We start from the raw sequence: 25,364 nt of genomic DNA on the forward strand, positions 1-25,364 counted from the left end.
AGAAACAATGCCGGAGCACTCCATATCCCCTCATTGGCACACCAATAAGTAGATTAAGGCATCGGGTTGGCCCACTCCGGAATGGCAAACATTCCCAGATTCTAGGTTTACTTCAAGCATGAGAAATAGATTAAATCTGATTACTCGGCATACACGTGAATATTAATTGGCAAAGGAGATGGATTGATTTGAAACAAACACTCCTATTAGTTTGTGAATGCATCGCTATCCTACAGATCTCGCCAGGTTCCGTACTACGACTACATTGTGTCGGTCTGCCTCTAGCCTCTGAGTTCAAATGAATTCTCCAATCCGTTCGCCGCTGCTTTGAATATAACGACTGCAACCTTCTCCCTGGTTGGGCAGTAATGCAGCACCTGCAACATCAGCTGTCAGGTATATTGCTCTAAGGTCTAGTAAGGTTCCTACGTCTTCCAGTGAGGATCTAAATCTTCCGAATGCACGACCAGATATACCTCCCATTCATACGATAAAACTCAGTCCAATTTCAATTTTACGAACTCGCTTGCAGTCGCTTCCAAATGTCCAAGTACACATTCAATGTAATCCTCGTGGCCGAGTCCAACGCCAGACCCATGCAATGGCAGTCCATCCTCGCCAAATTCCTTCCCAATGCTTTCAATGATGATCCAACTCCACTACAATGTATAGCTAATAATTGCTGAGCGAAGAAAGTAACGATGCTTATTGATAGGTAAGGAACGTATGCGGATGTGTAAGAGAACAAAATTATAGACCACGAAAGGAACAATAAATAGCAAGGGTATTTTGATGATATGACACGATACAGAAAGAAATTAATAAAAAAAAAAAAAAAAAAAAAAAAAGCATCGTCGCTATGCGGATAACCTAATTTTGGTTCATACGGTCGAGGAGGGTAGGATGTCATCGTGGGATGCGCAATTTTCTGACCGCCAATATCCATGCTTTTACTTCTCAGGAAGTCCCATGATCCATGAACCCAGAAATCCCGAGTTTGCAAGAATACCATTCATGCCCGTTGTATGGTAGCAATAAAACTTCTGAGATTCTCTCGAATATGATTGGAAGGTTGCTGCGAGATAATGCAGTTTGGGCATATGCGGGGACCTGCATAAAAGAAATGCCGAACTCGACAGGACAAAATACGCCTAGGAATGTATCCACGTAGATTTGAACCATTACTCATCCGAATTCGGCTGTGGGTTTGATAAATTTGCATCGGATTGTATCAAAAAAATATCGCTCGGTAAGGCCTTGGCTAGGTTAAGAGACCCGAGTGAGATATTCACATAATCCTTGAACCATGACAACACTTTGTCGGGCTTCTAGAATCCAGAATGCCATTGTGGGTCTAATTTGATTGGCGATGTCGGCATGATGGAGTAATAGGGCGACTAGGATTCGTTGAAGCCAAAGCTAAGCCTAAGTCTATCGGGAATCGCCGTTGACGTAGCGGGTGGGACACGGCCTATGATCCACGGTTTTTCGCTTGTTGAATTCGTCCCTCCGTTGGATAACTTGTGTGCCTGAAATTTTACCATCGCTTCGCAACTGTCTCCACGAGGCCCTCTGAGTGTAGTCATAGATTATGTGGTCTTGTTGATCACCATGTAGCCGAGCAATGTGTCTGTAATGACTGCACACCGCTAAGCCTGTGAATGAACACCTTCCCCTTGGGTTCACATGACGTCCTGGGAAATTGCAACCCATCGAGCGGGAATTCCATCTGTACCAATCTCGTAGGGTTTGTTTGTGGACTTTCTTGGCGGTAGTAGCCAACGTGCGTGCCCTTCCCGTTGATCGTCTAATTTGCCACGTTTGCGCATTAGATGCTCTAAAACAGCAATGCGAATAAAGTCCGAATTTTCACGTATCTCTCGTTGCCGGGGACCCGGTGGAAAGACGTATGCGGTCGGAGGTTTGTTAGAATTACTAGATTGATTAGACGAACGACTTGCTGCTGGTGCGCTCCTTGATCGCTGGATTTTGTAGGTTTGCATCTGAATAGAGGCTGTGTAGCTGCGAATTGGTGGTCGAACACGTGATTCTGGACGTAGACTCGTAGTAGGATTCAAGTAACGACGCATTGCTTCGCTAGGCTCCTCTCCCAAGACAGGAGGCATCCTCTCATCGGTAAATGGGACCCGTGGGTCAATTGTAAGTATAGACCTAGTAAGAAAATCATCGGGTGGTATCGATGAAGCAGTAAAGCTAGATATTGATCGAGCAGCCAAACGCAATGCACGAAGTGATGCGGTCAGATTTGACTTGAAAACGGACTTGAGAGGTGTTAGGCCAGTCTGTTTTTGCTCTGCTGGGCCAGGTTTCTGATTGAATACCCGAAAATCTAGTTGGTCAACCTCCAGACTGCTCTTGCTAGAAAGTGGATGGTCTGGACGTTCACCAGGTGGTGATGAAACAGGTTCTAGTGAACGCCTCGGTGGCCGTATCCTCCTACCGCGGGGCGTAACAGGTGAGTCGATAGATGTAACGAAACTGGTCCCTAATGAGTCACCCAGAGAAGGCACACTCTCAAACGACGCCGCACGGGTTGATAGAAGCGACGTAAACGCACTATCGCTAGTCATAGACTCATCATCTTCGTCGAGTTCATCCGGCGGGCTAAGCAATACGTCCATCGGGCTGCGATCATAGGATGTAATGCTTATATCGCTCAAATCTCGAGCAAACTCTTCGCTCAATTCCTGACTTAAATCTTTTTCGGACACTTGTGATCGAGGCACGATAGAATCTACCGTCATCCGCGAATCTCTAGATGAGTCCCTTGACTGCCCTTGCCGTGAGCTTCCACGCCGATTGGGCGGGGGAATGCTGGTGATGGCGAGTAATGCAGCCACTGACGGAGGAATGGTATCGGGTGAATGCGCATCTTTTAGGTTTCGTCTTGGGGAGGAGTGTTTTCGGTGCGCGTGAGGATGAGGTCGCGGTCGGTGCATATGCGCGGCATCTTGTTTTGATTTAATGGGGATCTGTACGGCGCTCGAACGAGTATTTGGTCGTGCGACAGCGTTCGTCATGGTAGTACTTGGCGGGCTGCCGCTTGGTGGAGACAGCCCTTCTGACTGTAAACCCTTCCGCTTACCCATAGGTCGCTCTTTTGGAGGCGTTCTAACGTTTGTAGGTTTGGTGGGAGAGGCAACGTCCTTCTTCGTCGATAGATCATCCTTTCTCTTAGCTGAGGGCAACTTAGATGTCGCAATCGGTTTGGTGGTAGTAGTGGTTGGGGGTCCTGGTTGTCTACGCGAGTAGAAAAAGGACCTGGGGACCATCATGATTATTCGATTTCGAAACTAGACCCGGCTTTTTAAGCGGTTTTTGTTAGTAACAGGAATAACCCGTCACCCTATTGCTGCAATTGAATCAGTCCAGCGGGGCCGCGCGCCGCCGCAAGGAACGTGGGTGTATGTAAGTGTACTATAGTTTTTATCCCTTCTTTTTTTTTCTTTTTTCCCCCGTAGTGGCCACCGAATCGGAAGCCAGATGCCGCGATTGGAATCGTTTGCCAAGTCAAGTTTTGGATTGGCGTGTTGTTGCAGGCTTCACCAGGGGTCCACGATTCTCGTACGTAACAGCAAGGCTTCTGGTCGAACGTGGGGATGCAGGCTAGATGCACGACAGGGTCCTAAAGACGTGGAAACTCGATAATAAATAATGATGATGTCGCCAGTGCAGATCCTTTGGACCCTCTGGAGTTTGCAAATCCAACCACTACCACACGTCTTCCCATGGGCGCATCAGCTCTTTCAATAGCCGGGTTTGATAGAAATGGTGAGGCATCACAGTACGGACCGCGGAAATGCAATTGCCAGTTCCTGTGACGGAGTAAGACGATGGTGATGACGATGAAGTATGCTATGACGAAAGATAGCTCTTCAAAATCCAATAGGGCATAGTTAGTCGTCTTTGTCCCTTATCTTGGAGATCGCGAGTTTCGTTCGGCTGTATAGAGATTATCCGTAAGGGCCGCAATATTAGATTAGGTACGAACAAAGGGGGCGTAATAAGGAGAATATCAAATGGGGAAGATGAGGTAGGACGGATATATTATACATCTGTCTCGATGCCTAATAGCTATCTAGGATAATAAACTAGGAGGATGGAAACAACGGATATTGATGACAGCCAAGACCCAGGGAATAGGTATCTACTCTAACAAGCGAGCCAGGTGGATAGATAACGCGGGAGGTGTCGTATCTATGGGCGGGTTTCTCTATGACTTGTCCAGCAGGATCCTGATTTGACCCTCAATCCTGACTTATGAATGTGTATGTAGTTTGGTAAAGGTGGCCTGCCTAATTCTGATTCGGGGAGGGAAGAGATGAAAAGGAACAGGCTGGAAAGATAGCGTAGTTGCGTAGTGTAGTGTAGGTACGTAGCAGTAGTAGCCACCTGGGCACCTCCTTTAATTGTGTTGAGTCAAGTAGCTATTCCGGTAGTGCCTACCTTAGCTGCTTAGAAGATACATAGCCCTGGAGGTACTTTGCTACACGGAGCGAGGAAGGTACAGATGTACATCATATCGTAATGCACCACCGGTACGCACGTGTCCCCTATTCCATACCATACATTCTCATGTACCTTAGCAGTGGGGTATCCCTACCGAGGGGTGGGGTTTATTAGGGGGGAGAAAGTCCAACTGGGCAAGTTTCCAAGCTCCGGGGATGTAACCACCATTACGAGCGACTCAAATAACTGCTGATAAGGAAGCTATAAGGCGCACGGGCACCTTTCTAAATTATAACAGTCATACCTCACAGCAGTCACAAGTACCTACTTTCTTTCCAATTTCTTCGACCTGCATCGTTCATCAATTCTTCTAGAACGCCATTCTCTCATTAAAGCCTCACTGTCCCATTTACGACCATGTAGGTAATACTCTTGTCGTGCGAAAAAGTAACTTTATCATGTAAGCCCGCCACGAAGAGGTGTGATCTGACATACCGTATTTTACGTATCCCACGTATATCATGATGGGATTTGTCTATGAGTTGTCACCGGATTTACGCAGAATTACGCATCATAGGTCGAAGGATATGTGTCTTTTGCGTACGGGGTGGGTTGCAATTGATCGGCTGACCCGACACCCCAATAAATAACAGATGAAAGAAAGTCCAGCCATTTTGCTTTCCCAACCAATTCTCCGCAAATCAACTCACCATATCGCAAGCCACCCAGAAGGACGTCATTACATAAAAGTGCCCACTGTGCGAGGTCTCATAAAAACTCACAGTATGATACTGTATAGTTTTCGACCAATCAAATACCTAGTCTACTTAGCACAGTCAAAAGCCGTATTAACACTACGGTGGGCAACTCTTCCGCAGTTACGGGTAAAGTACCTAGGTATACGAATCCCTGATGAGGGACCCATAAATCTCAACTACCTCGGCATCGGCGATCTGTGAGCCGAGATAATCCACCCTACAGCTGCGGCTTGCATCAACCCGGACATACTGCCGACTCCTTCTGTTGTTCTGGTCGTTCTGGTCGAGGAAGGTTCTATCTAAGCTACCTAGGTACGGACCAGCGGCTAACGGCTAACGGATAGACCAGAGAGTTCAGATAGCATTTAACTTACAGTTGATTCTTTAACCCGTCACTGCTTAAATTAGCTACTATTAGCTACTATTATTACTACACTTGACTGATACAATTAATTGATGGAGCCCCGGACTTACCTAGCACTTCAATAAAATAGCCTAGGTTCTACACGGACTTTTTACGCGGAGGCACATGCAACCCATACCCATACCTAGAACTCCATACCAACGTCTCTGACATACCGCGGTTTCTTTGACTGGGTCTCAGTTACTAGGTATAGCTCTGCCGATTAACTAGGGTCCATTTCTTTCCCTCCCTCCCTCTATCCTATTCTATTCTTTAGAATTCGACTCTTCCTGAGACAAACACAATTGTCATGTTGAGTTCGTTAGCAAAGAGTCGGGCACAGGCGACCGCTCTCAGACTTCCTCTAGCTAGGCAAGCTTTAGCACCCAATGTGTGTATACTCTCATCTCGATTTTTAGTAACTCACCAATAGCGACATGTCGCTGATCATGACCTAATAGAGTAGTATATTGATGGCGCCGGCATCGAGACGGAGCAATAGCTCCCTTCGCCCAGGTCAGTACCAAAACCCCTCGAAGACGTTCGCTATAGTCTTAATAGCTAACAAAGAAGTACAGGATATGAAGAAGACAAGTCTAAAGGAGCCATGCTCCGATTCCAAGAGTCACTCCCCCGATTACCAGTTCCGACGCTCGAAGAGACTGCCGCTCGCTACGTAAAAAGCCTCCACCCTATCTTAAGCCCCGTCGAGTACGCCGCAAGCAAGAAAGCCGTTGACGAATTCATAAAACCCGGTGGCGTGGGACAAAAGTTACAAGAAAAGTTGCTTGCGCGCCGTGAGAACCCCAAGATAAAGAACTGGATTTACGATTGGTGGAACGACTCAGCATATCTGAGTTACCGAGACCCCGTAGTCCCATACGTTAGTTACTTCTACTCGCACCGAGATGACCGTAGGAGACGGAACCCCGCGAAGCGCGCTGCTGCTCTAACGACTGCGGCGCTTGAGTTCAAGAAGCAGGTGGATGCTGGCACGCTCGAACCGGAGTACATGAAGAAGCTACCCATTTGCATGGACAGCTATAAGTGGATGTTCAACACAAGCCGGGTTCCAGCTAGACCAGCGGACTACCCTGTCAAGTATGACCCTAGTGAGCACAAGCACATCGTGGTCCTTCGAAAGAACCAATTTTTTAAGGTGGCTCATGAAATTGACGGGAAGCAACTCAACACGAGTGAGTTGGAAGCGCAATTCGCACGTATCTACGAACTTGCGCATCACGCGCCCGCCGTGGGAGCCCTGACCTCCGAAAACCGAGACATCTGGACAGATGCGCGCAAGGTGCTCTTGGACGCTTCGCCTAAGAACAAGGCTGCGCTAGAAGCCATTGAGTCTGCCTCTTTCCTCGTATGCCTCGATGACGCCGCGCCGGTCACCCTTGAGGAGCGTGCGCACCAATACTGGCACGGTGATGGCCAAAACCGCTGGTACGACAAGCCTCTTCAGTTTGTCGTGAACGATAACGGCACATCTGGTTTCCTGGGCGAGCATAGCATGATGGACGGCACGCCCACGCAACGCCTAAACGACTACGTTAACGACGTTATCTTCGGCAACAAGCTCGACTTCAGCGATCCGTCAGTGCGATCCAACCTTCCCGAGCCCATCCCGATCAACTTCGAAGTTACCAAAGAGGTGCAAGAAGAAATTGACCGTGCGATTCGGGATTTCAACGACGTCATTGGACAACACGAGCTTGCAGTCCAGGCCTACCAAGCCTACGGCAAGGGGTTAATCAAGAAATTCAAATTCTCGCCCGATGGATACGTGCAGCAGGTTATTCAACTAGCTTACCACAAGATGTACGGTAAGAACCGACCAACCTACGAGTCCGCTGCGACGCGCCGCTTCCAACAAGGTCGCACGGAGACATGTCGCTCAGTGTCAGATGAAAGCGTCGCATTCTGCAACGCGATGGCCGATCCCGAGGTTTCGGCTTCGGACCGAATTGAACTATTCCGCAAGGCAGTCGCCGCTCACATTGAGTATATATCGGCGGCTTCCGACGGTAAGGGTGTCGATCGTCATCTCTTCGGTCTTAAAAAATTGCTTGAGCCCGGCGAGGAGCTACCCGCTCTCTACAAGGACCCAGCTTACGGCTACAGCAGTTCTTGGTTCCTGTCTACTAGCCAACTGAGCTCCGAGTTCTTCAATGGGTATGGTTGGAGTCAGGTTATTGATGCTGGGTTCGGTATTGCGTATATGATTAATGAGAATAGGTAAGTTTTCCCCCTTTTATACGTTTTCTGCGCGAAAGGATATGGGCTAATAAAAATTTAAACAGTCTCAACTTCAACATTGTATCCAAGGGCCTTGGTAGTCAGAAGATGAGCTACTACCTCAATGAAGCCGCGAATGAACTTCGTGACTTGCTCCTACCTACACTGGAAGCGCCGAAGGCGAAGTTGTAAGGGTAGATGGGCAAATCCTTTGCTTTGGTACATTGGGTGTCGATGTAGAGGGGAGGAATCCCCATATCTCCTGCTACATATAGCTATATTATGACTCGCTGTCGTTGGTACAAGCCATATGCTCTATGGTCTCAAGGTTCTTTCTAGGTTTTTGGGTCGTTATCATTAGAATTTTCCAAAGCATGAGATCGGAGTTGGTGGATAACGAGTACAGCTTGGCAAGTAGCTTCAATAAAGGGACATCATGTGTTTACATCATCCATTGCATTATGACTTGATAAGTGCCTCACGATAAACCCATCCATGCAAATGGATTTGTAGATGCTTCGATGAATTTTTATGAATGCTATCTAAGCAATACAACACCTTTAGAATTTAGTTTACCCTAAGACGGCGCGGGTACACCTGGGTATCCTAGGTCTTTATGCTACCTATGCTTGCTTACTCGTTCACCCTCTAGGTGGAACGATGTCTCGCCCCTCATCTTTGATTTTACACATCATCGCGGAATCCAACGCCGACGGTCGCCAACATTTCATCGATTGATATACATCCACTGGTAGGCATATAGTCCTATTCTTCCCCGTGTCAAAGCATATTAGACCAGATTTAACCAGCGTGATCCACGATCTCATTAACCATATCGCCCTTCTCCTCATCAAAGTACGAGCAGATCTGGCTAGGTAGCGGGATCTCCTTATAATCGCCATCTTCACCATCGGCTAGGACATTGACGTTGATACCGGCAGATTTACTTGAGAAGACTCGGGTCGAGGTGCTTTCTTTAGAGAGGTAGACTTGCGCGCCGTCGAGCTGGTCGAGGAGGATGGTGGGGAGGGTACCCATGACCTGGAGCGCGAAGTTGGCCGACTTGACTACGTCGACGGTGGAAACGAGGGAGTCGATGACGAGGTTTAGACGTTGGGTGTTTTCGACTGTGACGGCGTTGCCTTTGCCCTTGACGATTATGGTCGTTTGGTTGCAACGACTGATTAGGATAGAGTGCGACATTTCGGCTTCAATCTCGATTGGTTCGGGGTGTTTCTCGAAGTTTTCCTAGGATCATCTGTTAGGTCTATCCTTCCTATTCCATAAACTGAATGTGAAACCGCCTTACAATTGTCCACTTGTTGCCATCAAGCTCCTTCTTCGGCGGCTTCTTGATGCGCATGCTTTCGGGCTTCGGCTTCTTGCCGGGCGCGGGACTCTTCCCCCTAGCCGAAGAGTCGGAGACGGTAGATCCGGCTCTCAACGACGGGTTCTTGTGTGTCATTTCCGACTTGTCGACCTTCCGTAAGCCCTTGGTCACACCCTCGCCCTTGTTTAACTCGCTGAAAACTGCGCCCATACCCTCTGGCTTAGAGGGAGCGTCTTGCTGCTCCTTGATCTGGAGAACCGGCGGCGGGCCGGGAGGTGGCGGAGGCGGAGCGCCGCCCGCAGCTGGTGGAGGTGGTGGTAGGGGAGCAGCGGCGCTGGGGGCCGGGGCGGATGATAGGCTCTTTGCGACCTCGGCAGCGGGTTGTCCATTCGCGTTCCAGGGAATGCCGCTGGGGAAGTATTGCTTAACGTAGTCGGCGAGGTCGCGGAATACTTGGTAGAAGGATTGGATCCATTCGACTTGGTCTGGGTCCCTACGTATTAGATTAGCGCCTTGTCACTACCCTAGGAACCGGTTATCCATACTTGTCCTTGTTATCCTTTAGCACTCGGTTTCCGAAGAATTGTGCCGATCCTAGAGACTCTTCAACATGTCTGTATGGCTTGTTATCTACCGTGACCCAAGCAAGCACCATAATACCCTCAGCTACTGCGCTCAGCTGAGAAAAGACCGGGGAGCCGCGGTTGGATTCCTTGATGCTGCCGGCGGCCATAAGCGCTTCATTGATGGGTTTTAGGAGCTCTTGGTAAACAACCATCTCGGAACCTGTTATATCGGGCTTCTTGGCCTTCGTAGCTATCAACAGGAACCGACGCTGTTGCTTGAAACCTTCGAGCACTTTCGAAGCTTGCTCGGCGATTAAGCCGCCCAATTTATTGCTTGCCTTGACATATTTATCAACGGATTGGTCGATGAAGGCATCGAATTCCTCGATCGATTCGGGCAAAGGCTCTGGGGCGGCCTGCTTTGTGTTAGAGGTAGAAGAGTGTGATGGTGGAGGGCTTGCCACGCTAGAGGGGCCAGAGGGTGTTGCGACGGTGGCGGTAAGGGCGGGGACAGCTTGAGGAAGCTCTATCGTCGACGAAGCAATGTCCTCTAGACGGGTAGTAGCAGCTTCTAATCTAAATTATATAGTTAGAATATTATTTCCTTATGCGACATAGACTTGAAGATAGAGGTGATGCGTAAGGTGTTAAAAGTTACTATAGATGATAGAAAGGGAGAGAACCCAAAGAATTGACCATAGCATACCGTTTGATTAGAGTAACTAAGTTATGTATATTGTTCTGCGCCATATTGGCAGTTGCGCCTTGCTAGCTAATGGTTGTTTCTGAATCCTTCTTAAAAATTGGGTTGATTGTATTCGAAGCTTCGATCGGGGGGGGGGGGGGAGAGATAAATCAAAGTCCTAGCATAAAAAGAGAGGCCTTAATATGTAAAATGGAGTTGAATTGTTGCCTATGAATAATCACTTATGAAGTTGTAGATGCGGATGCCTAACAATAAATGCAATGAGAAAATGACCGAAATGACGAAGACGAAGACGAAGACGACGACGAGAGTTGTTACCGTTTAGTAGGTTGTAAGAATTTCAGACAGCCGCCAAGACTTTGGAACATTGAATCTCTTAATCGAAGCTCTTACTATGTACATAAGGAATAGAAAGGTACGTACCTAGGTACCTTACGTTAAGCACATTAAGTTTGATGCTGCGTTGTACAATTACCTGCACAACGGAAACTCCCCTTATCCTATTTAGTGCAAATGGGTCCGTGCTGGCATCATTTTGATTGGCTACCGACACAATACACCTAAGCATACAGGGGCAGCGACCTCCCACATTCAACGTGTTAGCGAAGAATATGTAAGTGTACGTATCTACCTACCTAAGGTTATGTAGGTACTCTTTTTTTAATGTATGTACGAAGGAGGTAGCAACCGACACGACCACCAAAAAGAGAATTCTATTTGATATTAATGGAAGGTCAAAACCTGGAACTTTACAAAAGTGAGGCTGCATGCAGTGTAGCTCAGCCTGATCAATAATACTTCTTGACTTGACTTTTCCTCTCAAATATTCTCAAACTAATTCTCAAATAATTTCTACCTATCAAAGTCTTCAAAAATCTTCCCGAACAGCTTAGGCCGCCAACCTTTTCTTAGACCTGCAGCCCTTTTTATTTTTGACTACGACACTGTTGCATAACTTCTTCCCACCTTAAAGAGACAGAAGACCGTGTGTATGCTGTGTGTGTATATGTAAGGAGAGAGAGAGAGAGAGAGAGAGAGAGCAGCGGTCTACAAGTAGGGGAAAATTCATGCAACCCCCCGAATCCTTACCGACTTGTACTGTTCATGATACACCATATGACATGACGCTCGGCCGTTGGTCCAAGAGAACTTCTAAAAGTCGAGATTTGAAAAGGGAAACAAACACATAAATAAACGATGGATGCTGAACATGATCCCAAGACGGAGAATGGTGATAAACCCTCTCACGAAATAGATTTTGTCACTTTGGGCATGTTTATTATCGGTACGATGCATTTTCCTTTTCTTAAGTTTCCTTCTCTTACCTTTCGGATCTTCTTACCGATTACTCATTCCTTTCTTTTTCATTGGGTCTGTCCATCACCACCCACCGCCCTTTTCATCATGAACATCGGAAGATGGCAGCCTACCGACATTTGAAAGGTCAGATTGGTTGACTGCATCTAGACCAAGTGGAATCCATCAATAAGGAGGCTTGATACCACTGCTTGGCCTACCTTTTATCTCGTTTTCATCATTCTCATTGGGAGATCACCAAACACCCGTTACAGCACTAGTTGGCAGTGCCACAGCTACACCTTCTGACCCTTCTAGCCTCATCAAGACAATAGGCAATAGGCAATACAATCAAAAATGAATATTAGTCAGCTAACATAACTACCAAATTAAGATGAGATTGAATATCCACCACCCAAACCTCCGGTAAAGGATATCCTCGGTGGCGGCGGTGCCTATTCAGCCCTAGGAGCTCGGCTTTTCTCCCCGCCGCCGTTGTCAAACTCCGTTGGGTGGATCATCGATAAAGGTTCCGACTTTCCGCCGGCACTCGATGATCTAGTTGCTTCATGGGATACGTCCGTCTTGATGCGGTCCACACCTGACCGTCTTACTACACGAGGCTGGAATGGCTATGATGAACATCAGAACCGAGCTTTCAAGTACATGACTCCTAAGCAACGACTCACTGCTGAAGATCTTACCCCAACGCTACTAGCTTCACGCTCCTTTCACCTTATCTGCTCACCTAACCGCTGTCGCGAGCTCGTCTCTGAGATTAAGGCTCGCCGAAGTGGTTTGACGGCACCGGATGGCAGCAGTCTACCCAGGCCCATCTTTGTATGGGAACCAGTGCCAGACTTATGCACTCCAGATGAGTTGCTAAACTGCACTAACACTCTCCCCGTCGTTGACATTATAAGTCCGAACCATTCCGAGCTAGCTGGCTTCATGGGCGACAATGGTCTAGATCCGGAAACGGGCGAGATCAGCACTAAAGCCGTTGAGCGCGCTTGTGAACAGCTTCTAGGCTCTATGCCACTTCAATCCTTCGCTATCGTCGTTCGCGCTGGTGAGAAGGGATGCTACGTAGCCCGAAATGGCGGACGTAAGCGCAAGGTAGTAGGCCAACCTCAGCGCAAAAAGACTCCGAAGCCCTCGGCGTTGCTGCACGGCGGATTGCGGCCTGACACGGATATGGAGGCCCTTTTCGCAGGATTGCTACAAGATCCCGAGGGTACTGTTGCCCGCGAGGAAATCGAAGTTGACCCCGGTGTTGAGCGCTGGCTTCCCGCATACCACATCGGCGACGCTGGAAAGGACAAAGTCGTTGATCCGACTGGCGGCGGAAATGCTTTCTTAGGTGCCCTAGCTGTCGCTTTGGCCAGAGGTAAAAGCCTCGAAGAAGCAGCTGCATGGGGAAGCGTCGCAGCTAGCTTCGCTATTGAGCAAGTCGGGGTGCCCGTGCTCACCTCGGAAGAAGGGGAGGGCGACGAAAAAACGGAGGAATTGTGGAATGGTGTCAATGTTAATGAGAGGTTCGAAGGGTTTAAGAACAGGTTAGCATTCAGTTGCTAAGAGTGCGCGCACACATATACGCATGCAATAAGATAAAGAGACGATGGATGATGGGAGGCTAAACAATGTTTTAGGAGAATTATTATTACGGATATAAAAAGTAACAATAACGGGCATGGTAACGGTATAGACAGATCCAGGTTCTGGTACAGCGGGTTTTGCTTAACGGCTTAGAGGAGACGAGTTTTTTTAACAGTATGAATTTTGATTACCTAGGTACCTACCTATCACTTAGATTAGAGTTCAGCATAAATCAATCTTATGTCTGCGAATTATCATGTTCTAACTGTGGTCGGCTATCTGTCTTGGTGTCGCGTAGATCAGCTGAATATTCAATAATGATTTTTTGAGCAAGCACAACACATGAGAACATTTGAATAATCAGTTTTCATTACTATGCATACCATGCTACTTTCTCTATAACGTCCAAATCGTAGACCGATACGGCCTTATTGTGTTCGTGGTACCGTTCGTACCCTCATTGCATCTTGTCTCATGTATGCCCTGCGGTATCAACCTGGTGTTGCCACAATCGGCTCTTTCTGACCGTCCCCAATTGGTCAATATCGTAGACCGGGTGTCCTTTTCGTCTCCTAAACCATTAACCCTGAAGTTATCAATCTTCCCGAGCTTATTTTTACAGCCATGTCCAATTAATTTAACCATTCAGGTAGTTTCGAATAGCGCCTTGAAGTCGAGTGGCACCCTCGCCTAATGCGCTGGTCAGGTTGTCGAGATCGTCGCCGGCAGTGATGCCAAACTTGCGAACAAAGTCCTTGGCGGCAGACTCGAGATCGCCATAATCGTCTGCGGAATCTTCTTCTTCGGGTCGGCCGAAGTACGCGTTAGACGAGATAGAGGTGGCGCCTTCGAATCCTTGTAGACGCGTCTTTGCTTCAGCTTGGGCGTTAGGGTCGAAAGAACCCTTTCCGAAAAATTCGTCGGAGGAAATGCCCTTCTGGTTACCGAATTTGTTTCGTGCGTAGCGCTCGTCGTCATCTAGCATATGTTTTAGTAGGGTATTCTAAAAAAAAAAAAAAAACACCAACAATGATATTGAACTTACCTTCAGCAGCTGCCTTAACGGGTCCAACTGATCCGAATCCACCAGCATTCTTCTTGGGAGCGGCGCTAGCAGCAGACTTGCCGCCTCCGACCTGTCCAAAGCCTAATCTTCCAACACCCATACCTAGACGCTCAACTTCGGCAGCGGACTTCTCGCGGCTGTGACCAGAGCCATATCCACGTGGGTTCACCGGTGTAGGGGAAATAACATTAGTGGCCTCAGTCTTGGTTGTGTTAGTTTGTTTTGCCTCAGCCTCTTCGGCTTCCGGATCGTAGCCTAACTTCGCAATTCGCTCAGCCTCCTCTTTAGCCTTCTTCTCAGCCTCGTCGAAATCGATGATATCACCAGTAACCTTCTTAGCTCCAAGCTTAGCAGTAGTCTTCTTTGCACCTAGAACATTGGCTTTACGGGGTCCAGCCGTGTTGTTCTTTCGAAGAGCGGCAGATGTGGTGATTCGGCTAGCAGAGGGTTTGGCATCGGAAGTAGAGTCAGATTTAGATAGGGGCGAAGAAGATCGGGAAATCTCCTTGCCGTTGGCGCCGGCGTTAAGGAACGGTGAGTTAGTTCGGCCAACAACAGGGGGGGTGCTAGTTCGGGAGATGGGCGGTGTAGGTCTCTTGATCGACGGCTTATCCCACGAAGAAAAGAAATCGTCACTCGGTTCGCTGTTGGGAGTGGCCGACTCGGCACCATCGCCAGCTACGTCGGTAACGACAACTTCTTCTGGGTACTCGAGTGCGTCTCGTGCGGCTCTCTTCTTTAGCTCTTCCTTGTACTTGGTTGCCGCGTTTGATTGGTACTTAGTCTTCGGATCCTTGCTGGCAAGAGCTGCGCTACCTCCATTTGCGCGGAAATACTTCGTAGCAGACTCATTGCCACCAACCTTCATAACACGTAGCTGGTCCCATTGCCATTCTAATTACGCTGTTAGTGGTGAATTGTTATCATGTCGGGGAGAGTGGCGTACGATCAAGATTGGTGGAGCGCACAAAGGAGATGTGGACACCGAGATTGCGGTGATTAGAGGAACAGTCGAGACATAGGTAGATTCCAAAGGGTACCGATGTCCAGGTAGGATTCTTTTGACCACAGTCAAAACATATCTATTTGCGCACAGGAAGAAGTTAGGAATTTATCTTGTAAATACGCGTTGATCGTGGTTGCGGATCAGGATTATCACTCACCCTATTCGCAGGCTTGGTCTTCAATTTCTCGAAGATCTTCTGCGACTGCTGCTTTGTTGCAAGCGCACTCATCTTGTCGGTTAATATGGACACAGTAGTTCGTCTTGCTATCTTATATGTAAATAATAGGGAGAAAAAGGGGAGGGAAGATTGAAGTTTAGTAAAGTCGGCGTTGAAATCAGGAGTTCGGCCAGATTTCGCAAATGCCACTTAGAAAGATTGGGTCGGCGGACCCACATGGCATTGAGAGAAAAGGTCTAAACTATATATGGCTTAGTGTGCTATCTTGTGGAAAGTACATGTATGGTGAATGTACATATCCGATGTACATAATGTTTCCCCACATTCATTAGCTAATAATACATGTATGTGCCGAAGAAGCTTTAACCAACTTCTATTCAAAGCTTCTTTTCTTTTTCCTCCCCCGCCATCACTAAAAAAAACAATATCACCAGCCAAGCGAGCAATTTTGTCTCTTCACGATCCCCGATCGGCACCATTAGCCCAGATGGACTTAATACCAACGTGATGAAGCTCCTACTCCGGCCATTCAGCGCTACCTCTACTATCCCGCGAATACAACCCGTTCCGGTTCTTATCCGTCAGGGTTTTGCTACTCATCATGGCTTAAAGAGTAGTTCAGCCACCTCCAAAAGGAAAGCCGTTACACCATTCAACGATGATGGGTTTGTGCCCTGGCGCGAGCTTTCCCTTGGCGAGAAGACATCGCGCGCTACACAGCAGACTTTCAACTTTGGTCTTGTGATAGTGGGTCTGGTTTTGACTGTAAAGCTTCCCATCTGTCGCATTCATATAGCACTTTATACTGAGACAACCCCTTCATTAGGGCGGTATTAGTTATTTTCTTTACCAAGACGTCTTCGCCCCCGATAGCAAAACTGCCAACTTCAGTCGAGCTTTCAATCGAATCAAGAAGGATCCAGAGTGTCTAGCGCTTCTCGGCGAGAGCAGCAAGATCACAGCGCATGGCGAGGAGACTGCGAATAAGTGGCGTCGCGCCCGTCCCATCCAGTATGGCTAACTACCCTTCGTCGTACGACACCTGTTAAGTATTGTACTGACGACTGTAGGTCTACGGTGAATACGGACGCCCAAGGGAACCAGCATCTAATACTACACTTTTATGTAAGCTTTGACTGGCGGACTTAGACTTTGGACGGATCTAACGTTGCGTAGGTTGAGGGCCCATTGAATAATGGTACGGTATTCGCGCATTTGACGAAACGTTATAAGCACGACGACTTCGAGTGGAAGTATCTCTGCCTTGATGTCAAAGGTCACTCGAGGATTTACCTGGAAAATACGGATGCTAAACATTCGGGTGAGGCATCCAAGAAGGTCAAACTCTTTGGGGTCAGCTGGAATTAGTTTTCATCAGCTGTATTCGCCTATGTGTCAATCTCGGTAGAGTCAGTAGCTATTTATCTCCCAAGTCACAGGCTTGCCTTGAAATCCAATCTTAATCAGTTCCACGCCGTAATTCTCATATCCATTATATTGTTGATGATCAACTATGAATTATGGGTTTCGTGACTCTTCTTGATGCGGGGAACGCTTGCTTTTGGCGACATTGTTCCATTTGCTTTTGCCTTTAACGTGGGGGGTCAATCGATACACACCGGCGCCGTGGCTTGAAGCCACTGACGAAGTATGCAAAGGATATCCCGATCGTCCGCTAAAGTTCGATTTAAAGGGCCGCAGCATGCGTGTTTAGTCTGTATTTTCTATGCCGACCCTGGTGAGACTCAATCCCATCGGCGAGCTTTTCCAATACAATAGTGAGATTTGGTTGAAGACGTCATAAGGGGCAACAACTGTCATCTGTCTACAATGCCCACAAATCCGTACTAATAGACGAAGCGGAAAAGCGATATATCCTACGAAATACATAGTAGTATTGAAAAGGCAGAACAGTGTCCCCTAGACGTTGCTATACTGGGTTGTGGGTTGTTGGTACAGGCCTATCGTGCTAGGCTTGGCCCAGTGTTGATGAATCTACAAGTCAACACGAAGGGTGTCACCAGATGTGCGTATTTCGCTGCCGCTGCCATTATCACTCACTTATGTACATATATAGTAGGCAATGGCATCTGGAAATGTAATTTCTTCAACCCCTTATGAAGCTCATATATCCCCTGCCAGTTATGAAAGTATGGCTTTCAATGCGACTCGATGATTTGAATAGGGTATCCTTCATATCGTTGCGCTCCGATGCCTATAACCAGGCCTATAACTTTGTCCTGGAGCTCCCGCCAGTTATTGTGGCAGTGTTGGGTTCTTCCTAGGTGTTTAATGACCGAGCCGACCGCCAGTTTCAATGTATCGCCCATCGCGATATGGAAGAAGGTTCAGTCTGGGGCTAAGTACCTAGGAGGATAGCCTTAGAAAGGTATCATCCGTACCTGGCCGCGAGGCTTTTACGCAATTACGGCGTTGCTACCTCCCATATTGAGCCTTACACTGTGGAGCAGAGAGGAATCCTATGGGCGGCGGTGCTAGAAGTAGTGAAGTGCTATTGAATGACTACCTGAGTGGCTAATACTTCTTCATTATAGATAACACGACGAAGCCATATCACTAGGTATTTATGGACTACATGATAGGAGAGAGCGAGTCCGAATGGACTCTCCATCTGTACCAGCTGCATTCTAGTGCATGAGGGGTGATATTCAACCTCTATAGCGTATCGTCTCCCAAACGCCTGCAGGGGCAATTGATGGCGAACGGCTTTTACCTTTTCAAATCCACCGGCCGTGATGGTCTATAGTATTCACGTCAGTGACGGGTACAGGAGGTGCTAATTAAGCAATATCGATATACTTCACCCCTGAATTAAGTACCATGATATCGTCAATTTCGTGTGTTGCCTACCTCTGTATTCAGGTAGGTAACTAGAGACACTATTTATGCGCTTACTTATCATATCTTGCCATGTAAATATTTATATTAAGTTTCTGGAAATTATTGACCCTTCATGCCTTACGTACGACTAAGAATTGTGTTCTACGCCTGGAGGTTACGATCTATGAGCATTACCATTTTCCTCCATGAATATTCTACTGTGGAAAATCGACAACAGGAACTATAGATGCTTAGGTATTCACCGCATTTACTACTATAAGACTCCCTATACGGGCGATTTTTACAGCCCCCACAATGGATTTGAATCTTCCGACTCTTTCTCGCTAACTATGCCACTTGAAGTTGACCGAACAGCTACTGTTACGAAACTCTTACGATTTCGGCGACTTTAGCGACTTATTCGATATTTTTTTCGCCAAACTACATGTAGCGCTTCGTAATTAATCTCTTGAACTAGAAACCCATTCCGCGGGTGATCTACAATAGCTTGAAGCGGGAATTCTTCAAGTTCGGCTAAGTTTCTGATCCGTGAGACATTGTCTCACGAAAGCTAGAGGATAATTACATGTTTGATCCATTCGAATGCCGTTCGGAGCAAGGTCCGAGGCGCGCAATACATGCACTGTCATTTAACAAGCTATGCACAGGGAACTATATTTGGATTGAATGTATTGGCAATTTAGCTTGTATGAGTTATCAGGCTTCCATTCCGATATAGCCACATATGGAATATACGTTTTATTTCGTATACTGATATACGTCAATGTTTCTACTACACCGTTTATTTACCTGCTATAGTACTTAGGTACCTGAGCAGGTATACGTCTTAGAATTACGTGATTCTGAATACGAGCTGATGAGAAAATGGACTCAATGGACTATGGACCTGGTTTGAAACATGCAGATAAGCGCTATAGAAATCAACTTACTCGCCGCAAACTACTACTTTATCTAGTGGCATGGTGATCTTCTTTAGAGACCACCGGGCCTATATTATGACCTGACTGATCGTCCATAACAAGAAATCAGCTGGAAATATCTTTATTCTAAACCGGAACCGAGCCAAAGGATCCGGATCGAAAACTAATGCACAGGCAAGCCAAAAAGTCAAACATACATGGTTTGAATATTCATGTATTGTAATTAGTTGGGCATTCATTGGGCGGGGTGATAACAGGTCGGGATCATCCCCGGAAAGCCGAAATAGTTGCCAAGGGGGTACAAGTGTAGAGCGATAAGTACATCTCAGACTTAGCGCACCAGAAGGTAGACCTCGATCTCGGTGCAGAAAAGAAGCGGTAAGAGGCTCATAAAGAGGAGTGTGAAGGGAGTGTCGATAATACTATGCAATCCAGCCTGTTGACTAAGCTAACGCTACCCGGAGAGTACATGTGGGAATAAGAAACGTAATTATGTCGGTATGGAAATTGGATGAGTCATGTATACACAAGTCACTATCAGGCAGTTCATGTATGACGGAGACCCCGGAATTCCTCTTAAGGTGAGGTGGTACAATGATTTTGTTTCGTGTCGTCATGCCCGATGGCGTCGTGATACTCGAGAATAGACCTGGGTCTCGTTGGGCTCGTGAGGCTTACCCCTTTACGGCACAGCGAAGCAGTAGGACCTATACATGTTTCAAACCGCTTCAATTGTGATGGCTTATCGGTCCTTTCAGAGCATCAGGCTCGACAGCTTGCTGAATAGCAGCAGCTCCAAGCATCGGTGCTTGATGCTCGTTTACTGGAAGCTCGCTTGCTGTTTGCTCGGCCGTAAATCATTGACAAACTTGGCCGCAATCTATCTTGAGAACGCGCTGGAAGAGCCAAGCCCGCGACATATACTCTTAATCTAGGCCCTCATGGGCCAATCCGGGAGACACAGGGGCTGCTGAATGCCGTCGATTGTACAGGGTTTACGTGGCCTAGAACATGTAGTTCTAATCAACGCTTTCCCCGAACCATCCTTATACTTCACCTAATTCGGCCACTACCCGACATACTGGTTGGCCCCTCGGTAATCAGGCGCCGATGAGGTTGGGGAATCATGTCATGATCGACACGTGGACAGGGGAACCCCAGGGCTATACTAAATTGAACGCGGGATAGCGAGGACCCGAGGGAAAGGACTCCTATCCGAGTATGAGCGCAATATCTGATTGGAGCATAGGGAAACTGGATAAGAAGTACGTGTTGATAGTTGAGCAAGTTACGTTCCGAATAGGCTGGTGCAGGATTTTCGCTAATGGAATACTATTCTCCACCCGTGAAGGAGTCTTCAAGACAACCCATTGAGATAGATCCAGTACCTAGGTACCTATTAAAAATATATCATCGTATCAACAAAGCCCTCTAGTAAGTCATTTAACGGTTGAGGCACTGGAATGGGCCCTCACGTTAGCTCAACGTAATGTTACTTGAGCCTATGGTTTAGCTGTATGAATTTACTTCAGAGAAAGATATAATGTTATATCCGTAGGAACTCATGACCCCTTTAGTCAGCTTATATAATAATGATAGTCTATTTAATTTGAGTATGGCCTTATTGATCTTACTATTTGGGTAGTATTAGGCTCGAATAGGAGAAAATAAACTGGTAGATATGATATATCACGTCAGTATCTATTAGACAAGAATATATTTCCTTCTACACTGTAAGTAATTCATGTAATATCACTTTGGGTAGGTTTCTAAAGCTGCTTCAAATAAGGTATGCTGATTCTTGTCATAAATACAATATGTCATGATTTATATACCAAGATATCCAGTGTTGAATTGCCTTTCCTGACATGCCAAAGGCTTGACTAGCTTCTTAACTTAGGACGTTAGAAGATGTTAGAATATGTCAATTATAAGTTACCTACCTAAGTAAGTACCTAATATACTGCTAATTAGAAAACTTTACACCTGTTAGGGGTCATATAATAGGTGCATAGGCAACTTTAAATATCTGTTGGGAGCTTCATCCAGAAAGATATTATAATTCCAATTTCATTATACAATTGGAAATTGCTCAGGCTACTGAAATACAGTGTTCCTATCAGGGGGTGTCTAGAATTCGTTTCGCCGTTGCTGCTGTCACGGCTCCAATCCTGAGGGAACATACTTCATATAACTTTCAAGTATAAGAATGATATTCCGGCGATGGCAATATAATTTGAATGCTTAGGCTTAGGAACTATTTAGAAGATTATGATTAACTAGGATAATTGTCTACATGAATTAATGTATAGAACTAGACTTGTAGGTTAAGTTGTTTAAGATATGGACTGTCTTTACCTTTGATTGAGAGGAAAATAGCATTTGAGCATGTATATTACAAGAGCCACATACAGTAGGTACGTGTATAATCTCAATCCAGACAATAACATTAAATTTTTTGATTCATAGTAGACCCTGTTTCTCCTAGCTAGATTATTCGTTGAGGCTGTTCCTCGAGATGCGATGAACAGTTATCAGGGCAGTGACTGTAATCGCCTATTTCCAACAAGTAACTCGTGAGATGAAGCTTCCAACAGCAAATACTAGAGAGTGCCTCTGTCTGAACCAGTATCTATTATTGGGCGGAGTTTTGATCTTATTACACAGTTGAGAAGTTGGCACATTGCGCTATGTTATTAGGGGGTTCTACAGCCACATCACAGTACGTAGCTACGTGTATGGATATTAGAGGTGTTACAATTTCGTGGTATAAAACAATTAAATATTCTCCCATGTACTCATCAAGATGAGTACTCGGTATGCAATAACCCCCATGAAGCGTCTCGCGAAACGGAGACGATACAGGTAGATAGGTCTTTGGAAGATGATTTGTATGGAGTCTAGACACCTAGGTACTTACCCAGGTACATATCAACACCATCCGTATTTTAGGGAGGTATATGATCAATATTAAGACAACAGCGATCACGGAAAGTATTCGCGAATGCTAAACCCCATAAATATATTCAATTCCACAGTTGCGAGCGGTAGCTTGTATTGTGGAGGACTGCAACCTTTCCTTGGTTTTACAACAAGACGGAAGAAATACCCAATGAGATGAAACTGGGACATATCGACGACTAAGAACCTTGAATGGCAAAAATTGAAGACTTGAGACATTGCTAGGTTTTGATGTTATTACTTAGGTAGGTACTAGGTTTCTTGTGAATGTAGAGACTCTAGTACTAAGACCAACGTCTATGATAGCTACCAATGGAAAATGCCCTCACAAGGAGGGTGACTTATTGCTACTCTCATAACTACTCTAGAGTCTACTAGGTTACACTATAGGGGCTTCTGATTCTACAAGAAAATGGAGATAGATTATTGGGATACCTTAGATCGCGTTGTGATAACGAAAGGGGCCGGGAGTTGTCATGTTCCGCTCCTGTGTATACAGCCGCTTGCGTGAGAATTCAATCAACCTGAGTGATATACAACTATTAGGTGCAGTTACGCCTCGTTAAACAGTAGATACTTGATATAATAAATGAAATATGTTTTTAATAATTGTGGCGGGTATCCTATCTTTCGAGTCCTTTGCTATCCGTCAAAACCTCGCATCGCGGCCCAGGACACGGTTCCGAAAGACCGGGTCGTCCTGGCATTAAGTTGTTGAGCTACGGTTGTGACGGTCGTCTGGCACGCCAATTCGAAATTGTCGAATAACTACGCCGATCGATGGAGGGTGTATGGTCTGCCAACCGATACACGTATCCGACTCTAGGGTTGGAATGCATATCGGGGCAAGCTGCGACGGGCATCCTGCGGGAAAGCGGCATTGACGGTATGGCTAGCATGCATCCCGCGGAAGCGATCCTAATTAACGTAGATGTTATCTAGACGCATCCGGCGGTTTCCGTCAATGTGAGTTCTTAATCGCCAACTTCGCTCGAGGATCAGGGGTGGGTGGTTGTCGGCTTGGGATGTGTAGGTCAGCTTATCGGGAACGTGTTGCTTCTAAAGCCCAATGGACGGCAAGCTTGTCTATTATCCATGTCTCGCCCAGCTCGCCCAAGTCACCACCACTATTATTCTCTAGCAAATAAATTTCGGGGTCGCGGGCGCAGGTCTAATGTTACGGCCTTAGGAACGCTGGGACGTCGGATAGCTGTGATGATTGATTCATAAGAGAGACCGGGGACTAGGGGTCAAAATTAATCTTCAAGGAATAGAGTTCATATAGTCGAGAGCACTGGGCTTGACAGGTAGGACGGTGAAGTAAGGGATAGTATTCATCATTGCGGGCATTCTAGGATGGTTTAGTCTGCTCGAACTCCGCGCGAAGCTCCAAGGTGGGAGGTAGGATAGCAGTATCAATCAAACCTGTTATTAACAGTAACCCTTGCGCGATCTGACACTGAAATGGTATATAGGGGCCGCACAGTTCGGTAGGGTGGGCTTACGCTACAGCATTCTGTAGGACATGTTGTACAGTGGTTGACAAGGGCTACCGGCCGAGTTCGTAGCCTCATGAATACCACAATATTAGATAACCATGTCGGCTTAAGCGTACCTTGTCTAGACTGAAAGAAAGCCCCGGCTCGTATTTTTTCAAACTTCCAAGGAATCTAAAGGCGCTCTAGGACTTCCCGCAATCCAGGGGTTTATTTCCGGGGTATAATTCTAATTAGTGCTTAGACATAAGATCCCCGGCAGTCGCTGGAGCCTTACAGTATCGAGATCTTTTGACACTGATTCCCCTCTTCCACTTTGAAAACAGACGTTGTACGACCAACTGTATCTGTAGAAACACTAACATGGGGAATGATACCCTACAACTCGTACCATAGGAGAACGACCAGTGGTTTAGGGAATTACTGCTATCCATACCTTAGGAAGCACACGGGCTTATGAATGGTACGTTGATACAAACAAGGGCCACAGAATGGAACGGATTTTTTTCCTCATTTGTATCCTGTGAATATCGTACACGTAGGTACGCCTTCCTAAGTGTTAGAGACATATTATGAACATATCTGAGCGCTTGTACCACTTTATCCAAATAATGGCGATGCAGAGCATGAGTAGACATGCGGGAATATGGAGAGGCCTACTTGTTAGGGGCTTTGGGTCCAGGCATTAGGTGTTCGCCACTTGTCGGGGTGTTTTGTGTAGTAAATAGAATATAGCCACCGTAAGGGTGTTCAAGCACCGACATGTAAGCAAATCAATCATAAAACGAGAACTCCGGACCAAATCTCCGTTGTGTATTTTTCCACGAGGACGTCATTGTCGTTGATCAGGCAGAGCCTCATGGCATTTTAGGTAACCCAATACTCTTGGGAATGGTTGATATATACGATGAAACTTCATTCTCCGTCGTGACATGTCGTTTCTCCAGTATGGAAAATTCTAAAAGAAATAGGTCAGCAACGATAGGAGGGATCTCGTGCTACGTTGCAAGAATCAGATGCATTCTCCTAAAGCTTCGACATGTGTACATTTCAATGACCACCTGTTGGTGCCCTTGTGGCTACCGGTTGTTCTTTGAACTTACTCGGAAGATTAGGTATCTTTGAAGCTAGGTGCTATACTAATAAGTATTGGTCGCATGTTTGCGCGGGGTATCGTTACGTGATCTTCTTTGTGGGACAGTGTCGATAGAGATGGGGAAAGTTCCGGTTGACTATCTAGCTCCCTTAAGAGTCATTTGAATAGCTACATGATTTTTATTTTTCTCAATTTTCTATATAGAATAAAATGTTGGAAAATATCACATTGCAAACTAAAGACGCGGAATAATTGTAGCTCAGGGGTAGAAGAGGTGTTGGACAAATGATTTGACAGCAATAGCCCCGATCTGGTAATGGGAAGCGAACAAATGCGGAAAATCGAGCTCGGATTCACGCACTAATCTCGATGCAAATAAAGGATTTGAGCAACGTCGAAGGATAGAAGCT

The 25,364-nt window shown here is 46.5% G+C and overlaps 6 protein-coding genes across 6 annotated transcripts; 3 read left to right on the top strand and 3 right to left on the bottom strand.

Moving 5' to 3' along the window:
- Positions 1-1,347: 1,347 nt before the first annotated feature.
- On the bottom strand, positions 1,348-3,400 carry F4822DRAFT_375758 (uncharacterized protein). The gene has a single exon (XM_051456338.1). It carries the CDS (start codon positions 3,294-3,296, stop codon positions 1,683-1,685), a length of 1,614 nt encoding a protein of 537 aa, XP_051310647.1. The 5' UTR covers positions 3,297-3,400; the 3' UTR covers positions 1,348-1,682.
- A 2,285-nt stretch (positions 3,401-5,685) lies between these two features.
- Positions 5,686-8,289, top strand: F4822DRAFT_375765 (acyltransferase ChoActase/COT/CPT). Its single transcript, XM_051456339.1, has 4 exons — positions 5,686-6,022; positions 6,093-6,147; positions 6,210-7,872; positions 7,938-8,289. The coding sequence occupies exons 1-4, from the start codon at positions 5,942-5,944 to the stop codon at positions 8,062-8,064; spliced, it is 1,926 nt and encodes a 641-aa protein (XP_051310648.1). The 5' UTR covers positions 5,686-5,941; the 3' UTR covers positions 8,065-8,289.
- Positions 8,290-8,312: 23 nt separating this feature from the next.
- F4822DRAFT_416566 (adenylate cyclase associated N terminal-domain-containing protein) lies at positions 8,313-10,820 on the bottom strand. The gene is made up of 4 exons (XM_051459349.1): positions 10,475-10,820; positions 9,748-10,344; positions 9,182-9,695; positions 8,313-9,120 (listed from the first exon to the last, which is right to left on the bottom strand). The coding sequence occupies exons 1-4, from the start codon at positions 10,516-10,518 to the stop codon at positions 8,674-8,676; spliced, it is 1,602 nt and encodes a 533-aa protein (XP_051310649.1). The 5' UTR covers positions 10,519-10,820; the 3' UTR covers positions 8,313-8,673.
- Positions 10,821-11,490: 670 nt separating this feature from the next.
- F4822DRAFT_416569 (Ribokinase-like protein) lies at positions 11,491-13,620 on the top strand. Its single transcript, XM_051459350.1, has 2 exons — positions 11,491-11,759; positions 12,165-13,620. Exons 1-2 carry the CDS (start codon positions 11,672-11,674, stop codon positions 13,346-13,348), a joined length of 1,272 nt encoding a protein of 423 aa, XP_051310650.1. The 5' UTR covers positions 11,491-11,671; the 3' UTR covers positions 13,349-13,620.
- Positions 13,621-13,677: 57 nt separating this feature from the next.
- On the bottom strand, positions 13,678-15,835 carry F4822DRAFT_375817 (ArfGap-domain-containing protein). Its single transcript, XM_051456340.1, has 4 exons — positions 15,599-15,835; positions 15,382-15,517; positions 14,415-15,329; positions 13,678-14,347 (listed from the first exon to the last, which is right to left on the bottom strand). Exons 1-4 carry the CDS (start codon positions 15,668-15,670, stop codon positions 14,007-14,009), a joined length of 1,464 nt encoding a protein of 487 aa, XP_051310651.1. The 5' UTR covers positions 15,671-15,835; the 3' UTR covers positions 13,678-14,006.
- F4822DRAFT_416573 (import inner membrane translocase subunit tim-21, mitochondrial) lies at positions 15,804-17,237 on the top strand. Its single transcript, XM_051459351.1, has 4 exons — positions 15,804-16,384; positions 16,446-16,630; positions 16,690-16,744; positions 16,796-17,237. Exons 1-4 carry the CDS (start codon positions 16,127-16,129, stop codon positions 16,985-16,987), a joined length of 690 nt encoding a protein of 229 aa, XP_051310652.1. The 5' UTR covers positions 15,804-16,126; the 3' UTR covers positions 16,988-17,237.
- Positions 17,238-25,364: the final 8,127 nt, after the last annotated feature.

This window comes from Hypoxylon trugodes, assembly GCF_022578975.1.
Source record: "Hypoxylon trugodes strain CBS 135444 unplaced genomic scaffold F4822scaffold_9, whole genome shotgun sequence".
Classification (NCBI taxonomy): Eukaryota; Fungi; Ascomycota; class Sordariomycetes; order Xylariales; family Hypoxylaceae; genus Hypoxylon; species Hypoxylon trugodes.

What these genes read in the sequence shown, in the direction of transcription:
- F4822DRAFT_416566 (XM_051459349.1), bottom strand. Translation starts at nt 10,518, where the DNA reads ATGGCGCAGAACAATATACATAACTTAGTTACTCTAATCAAACG. An exon ending in CTAAAGGATAACAAGGACAA is followed by an intron (nt 9,696 to 9,747) that starts GTATGGATAACC and finishes TCTAATACGTAG; the next exon opens with GGACCCAGACCAAGTCGAAT. An exon ending in ATGGCAACAAGTGGACAATT is followed by an intron (nt 9,121 to 9,181) that starts GTAAGGCGGTTT and finishes AGATGATCCTAG; the next exon opens with GAAAACTTCGAGAAACACCC.
- F4822DRAFT_416573 (XM_051459351.1), top strand. Translation starts at nt 16,127, where the DNA reads ATGAAGCTCCTACTCCGGCCATTCAGCGCTACCTCTACTATCCCGCGA. An exon ending in TAGTGGGTCTGGTTTTGACT is followed by an intron (nt 16,385 to 16,445) that starts GTAAAGCTTCCC and finishes CCCCTTCATTAG; the next exon opens with GGCGGTATTAGTTATTTTCT. An exon ending in ATCTAATACTACACTTTTAT is followed by an intron (nt 16,745 to 16,795) that starts GTAAGCTTTGAC and finishes AACGTTGCGTAG; the next exon opens with GTTGAGGGCCCATTGAATAA.
- F4822DRAFT_375817 (XM_051456340.1), bottom strand. Translation starts at nt 15,670, where the DNA reads ATGAGTGCGCTTGCAACAAAGCAGCAGTCGCAGAAGATCTTCGAGAAA. An exon ending in AGACCAAGCCTGCGAATAGG is followed by an intron (nt 15,518 to 15,598) that starts GTGAGTGATAAT and finishes GTGCGCAAATAG; the next exon opens with ATATGTTTTGACTGTGGTCA. An exon ending in CGTTAAGGCAGCTGCTGAAG is followed by an intron (nt 14,348 to 14,414) that starts GTAAGTTCAATA and finishes AACATATGCTAG; the next exon opens with ATGACGACGAGCGCTACGCA.
- F4822DRAFT_416569 (XM_051459350.1), top strand. Translation starts at nt 11,672, where the DNA reads ATGGATGCTGAACATGATCCCAAGACGGAGAATGGTGATAAACCCTCT. An exon ending in TTTGGGCATGTTTATTATCG is followed by an intron (nt 11,760 to 12,164) that starts GTACGATGCATT and finishes TACCAAATTAAG; the next exon opens with ATGAGATTGAATATCCACCA.
- F4822DRAFT_375758 (XM_051456338.1), bottom strand. Translation starts at nt 3,296, where the DNA reads ATGATGGTCCCCAGGTCCTTTTTCTACTCGCGTAGACAACCAGGACCC.
- F4822DRAFT_375765 (XM_051456339.1), top strand. Translation starts at nt 5,942, where the DNA reads ATGTTGAGTTCGTTAGCAAAGAGTCGGGCACAGGCGACCGCTCTCAGA. An exon ending in GGCAAGCTTTAGCACCCAAT is followed by an intron (nt 6,023 to 6,092) that starts GTGTGTATACTC and finishes ATGACCTAATAG; the next exon opens with AGTAGTATATTGATGGCGCC. An exon ending in TATATGATTAATGAGAATAG is followed by an intron (nt 7,873 to 7,937) that starts GTAAGTTTTCCC and finishes AAATTTAAACAG; the next exon opens with TCTCAACTTCAACATTGTAT.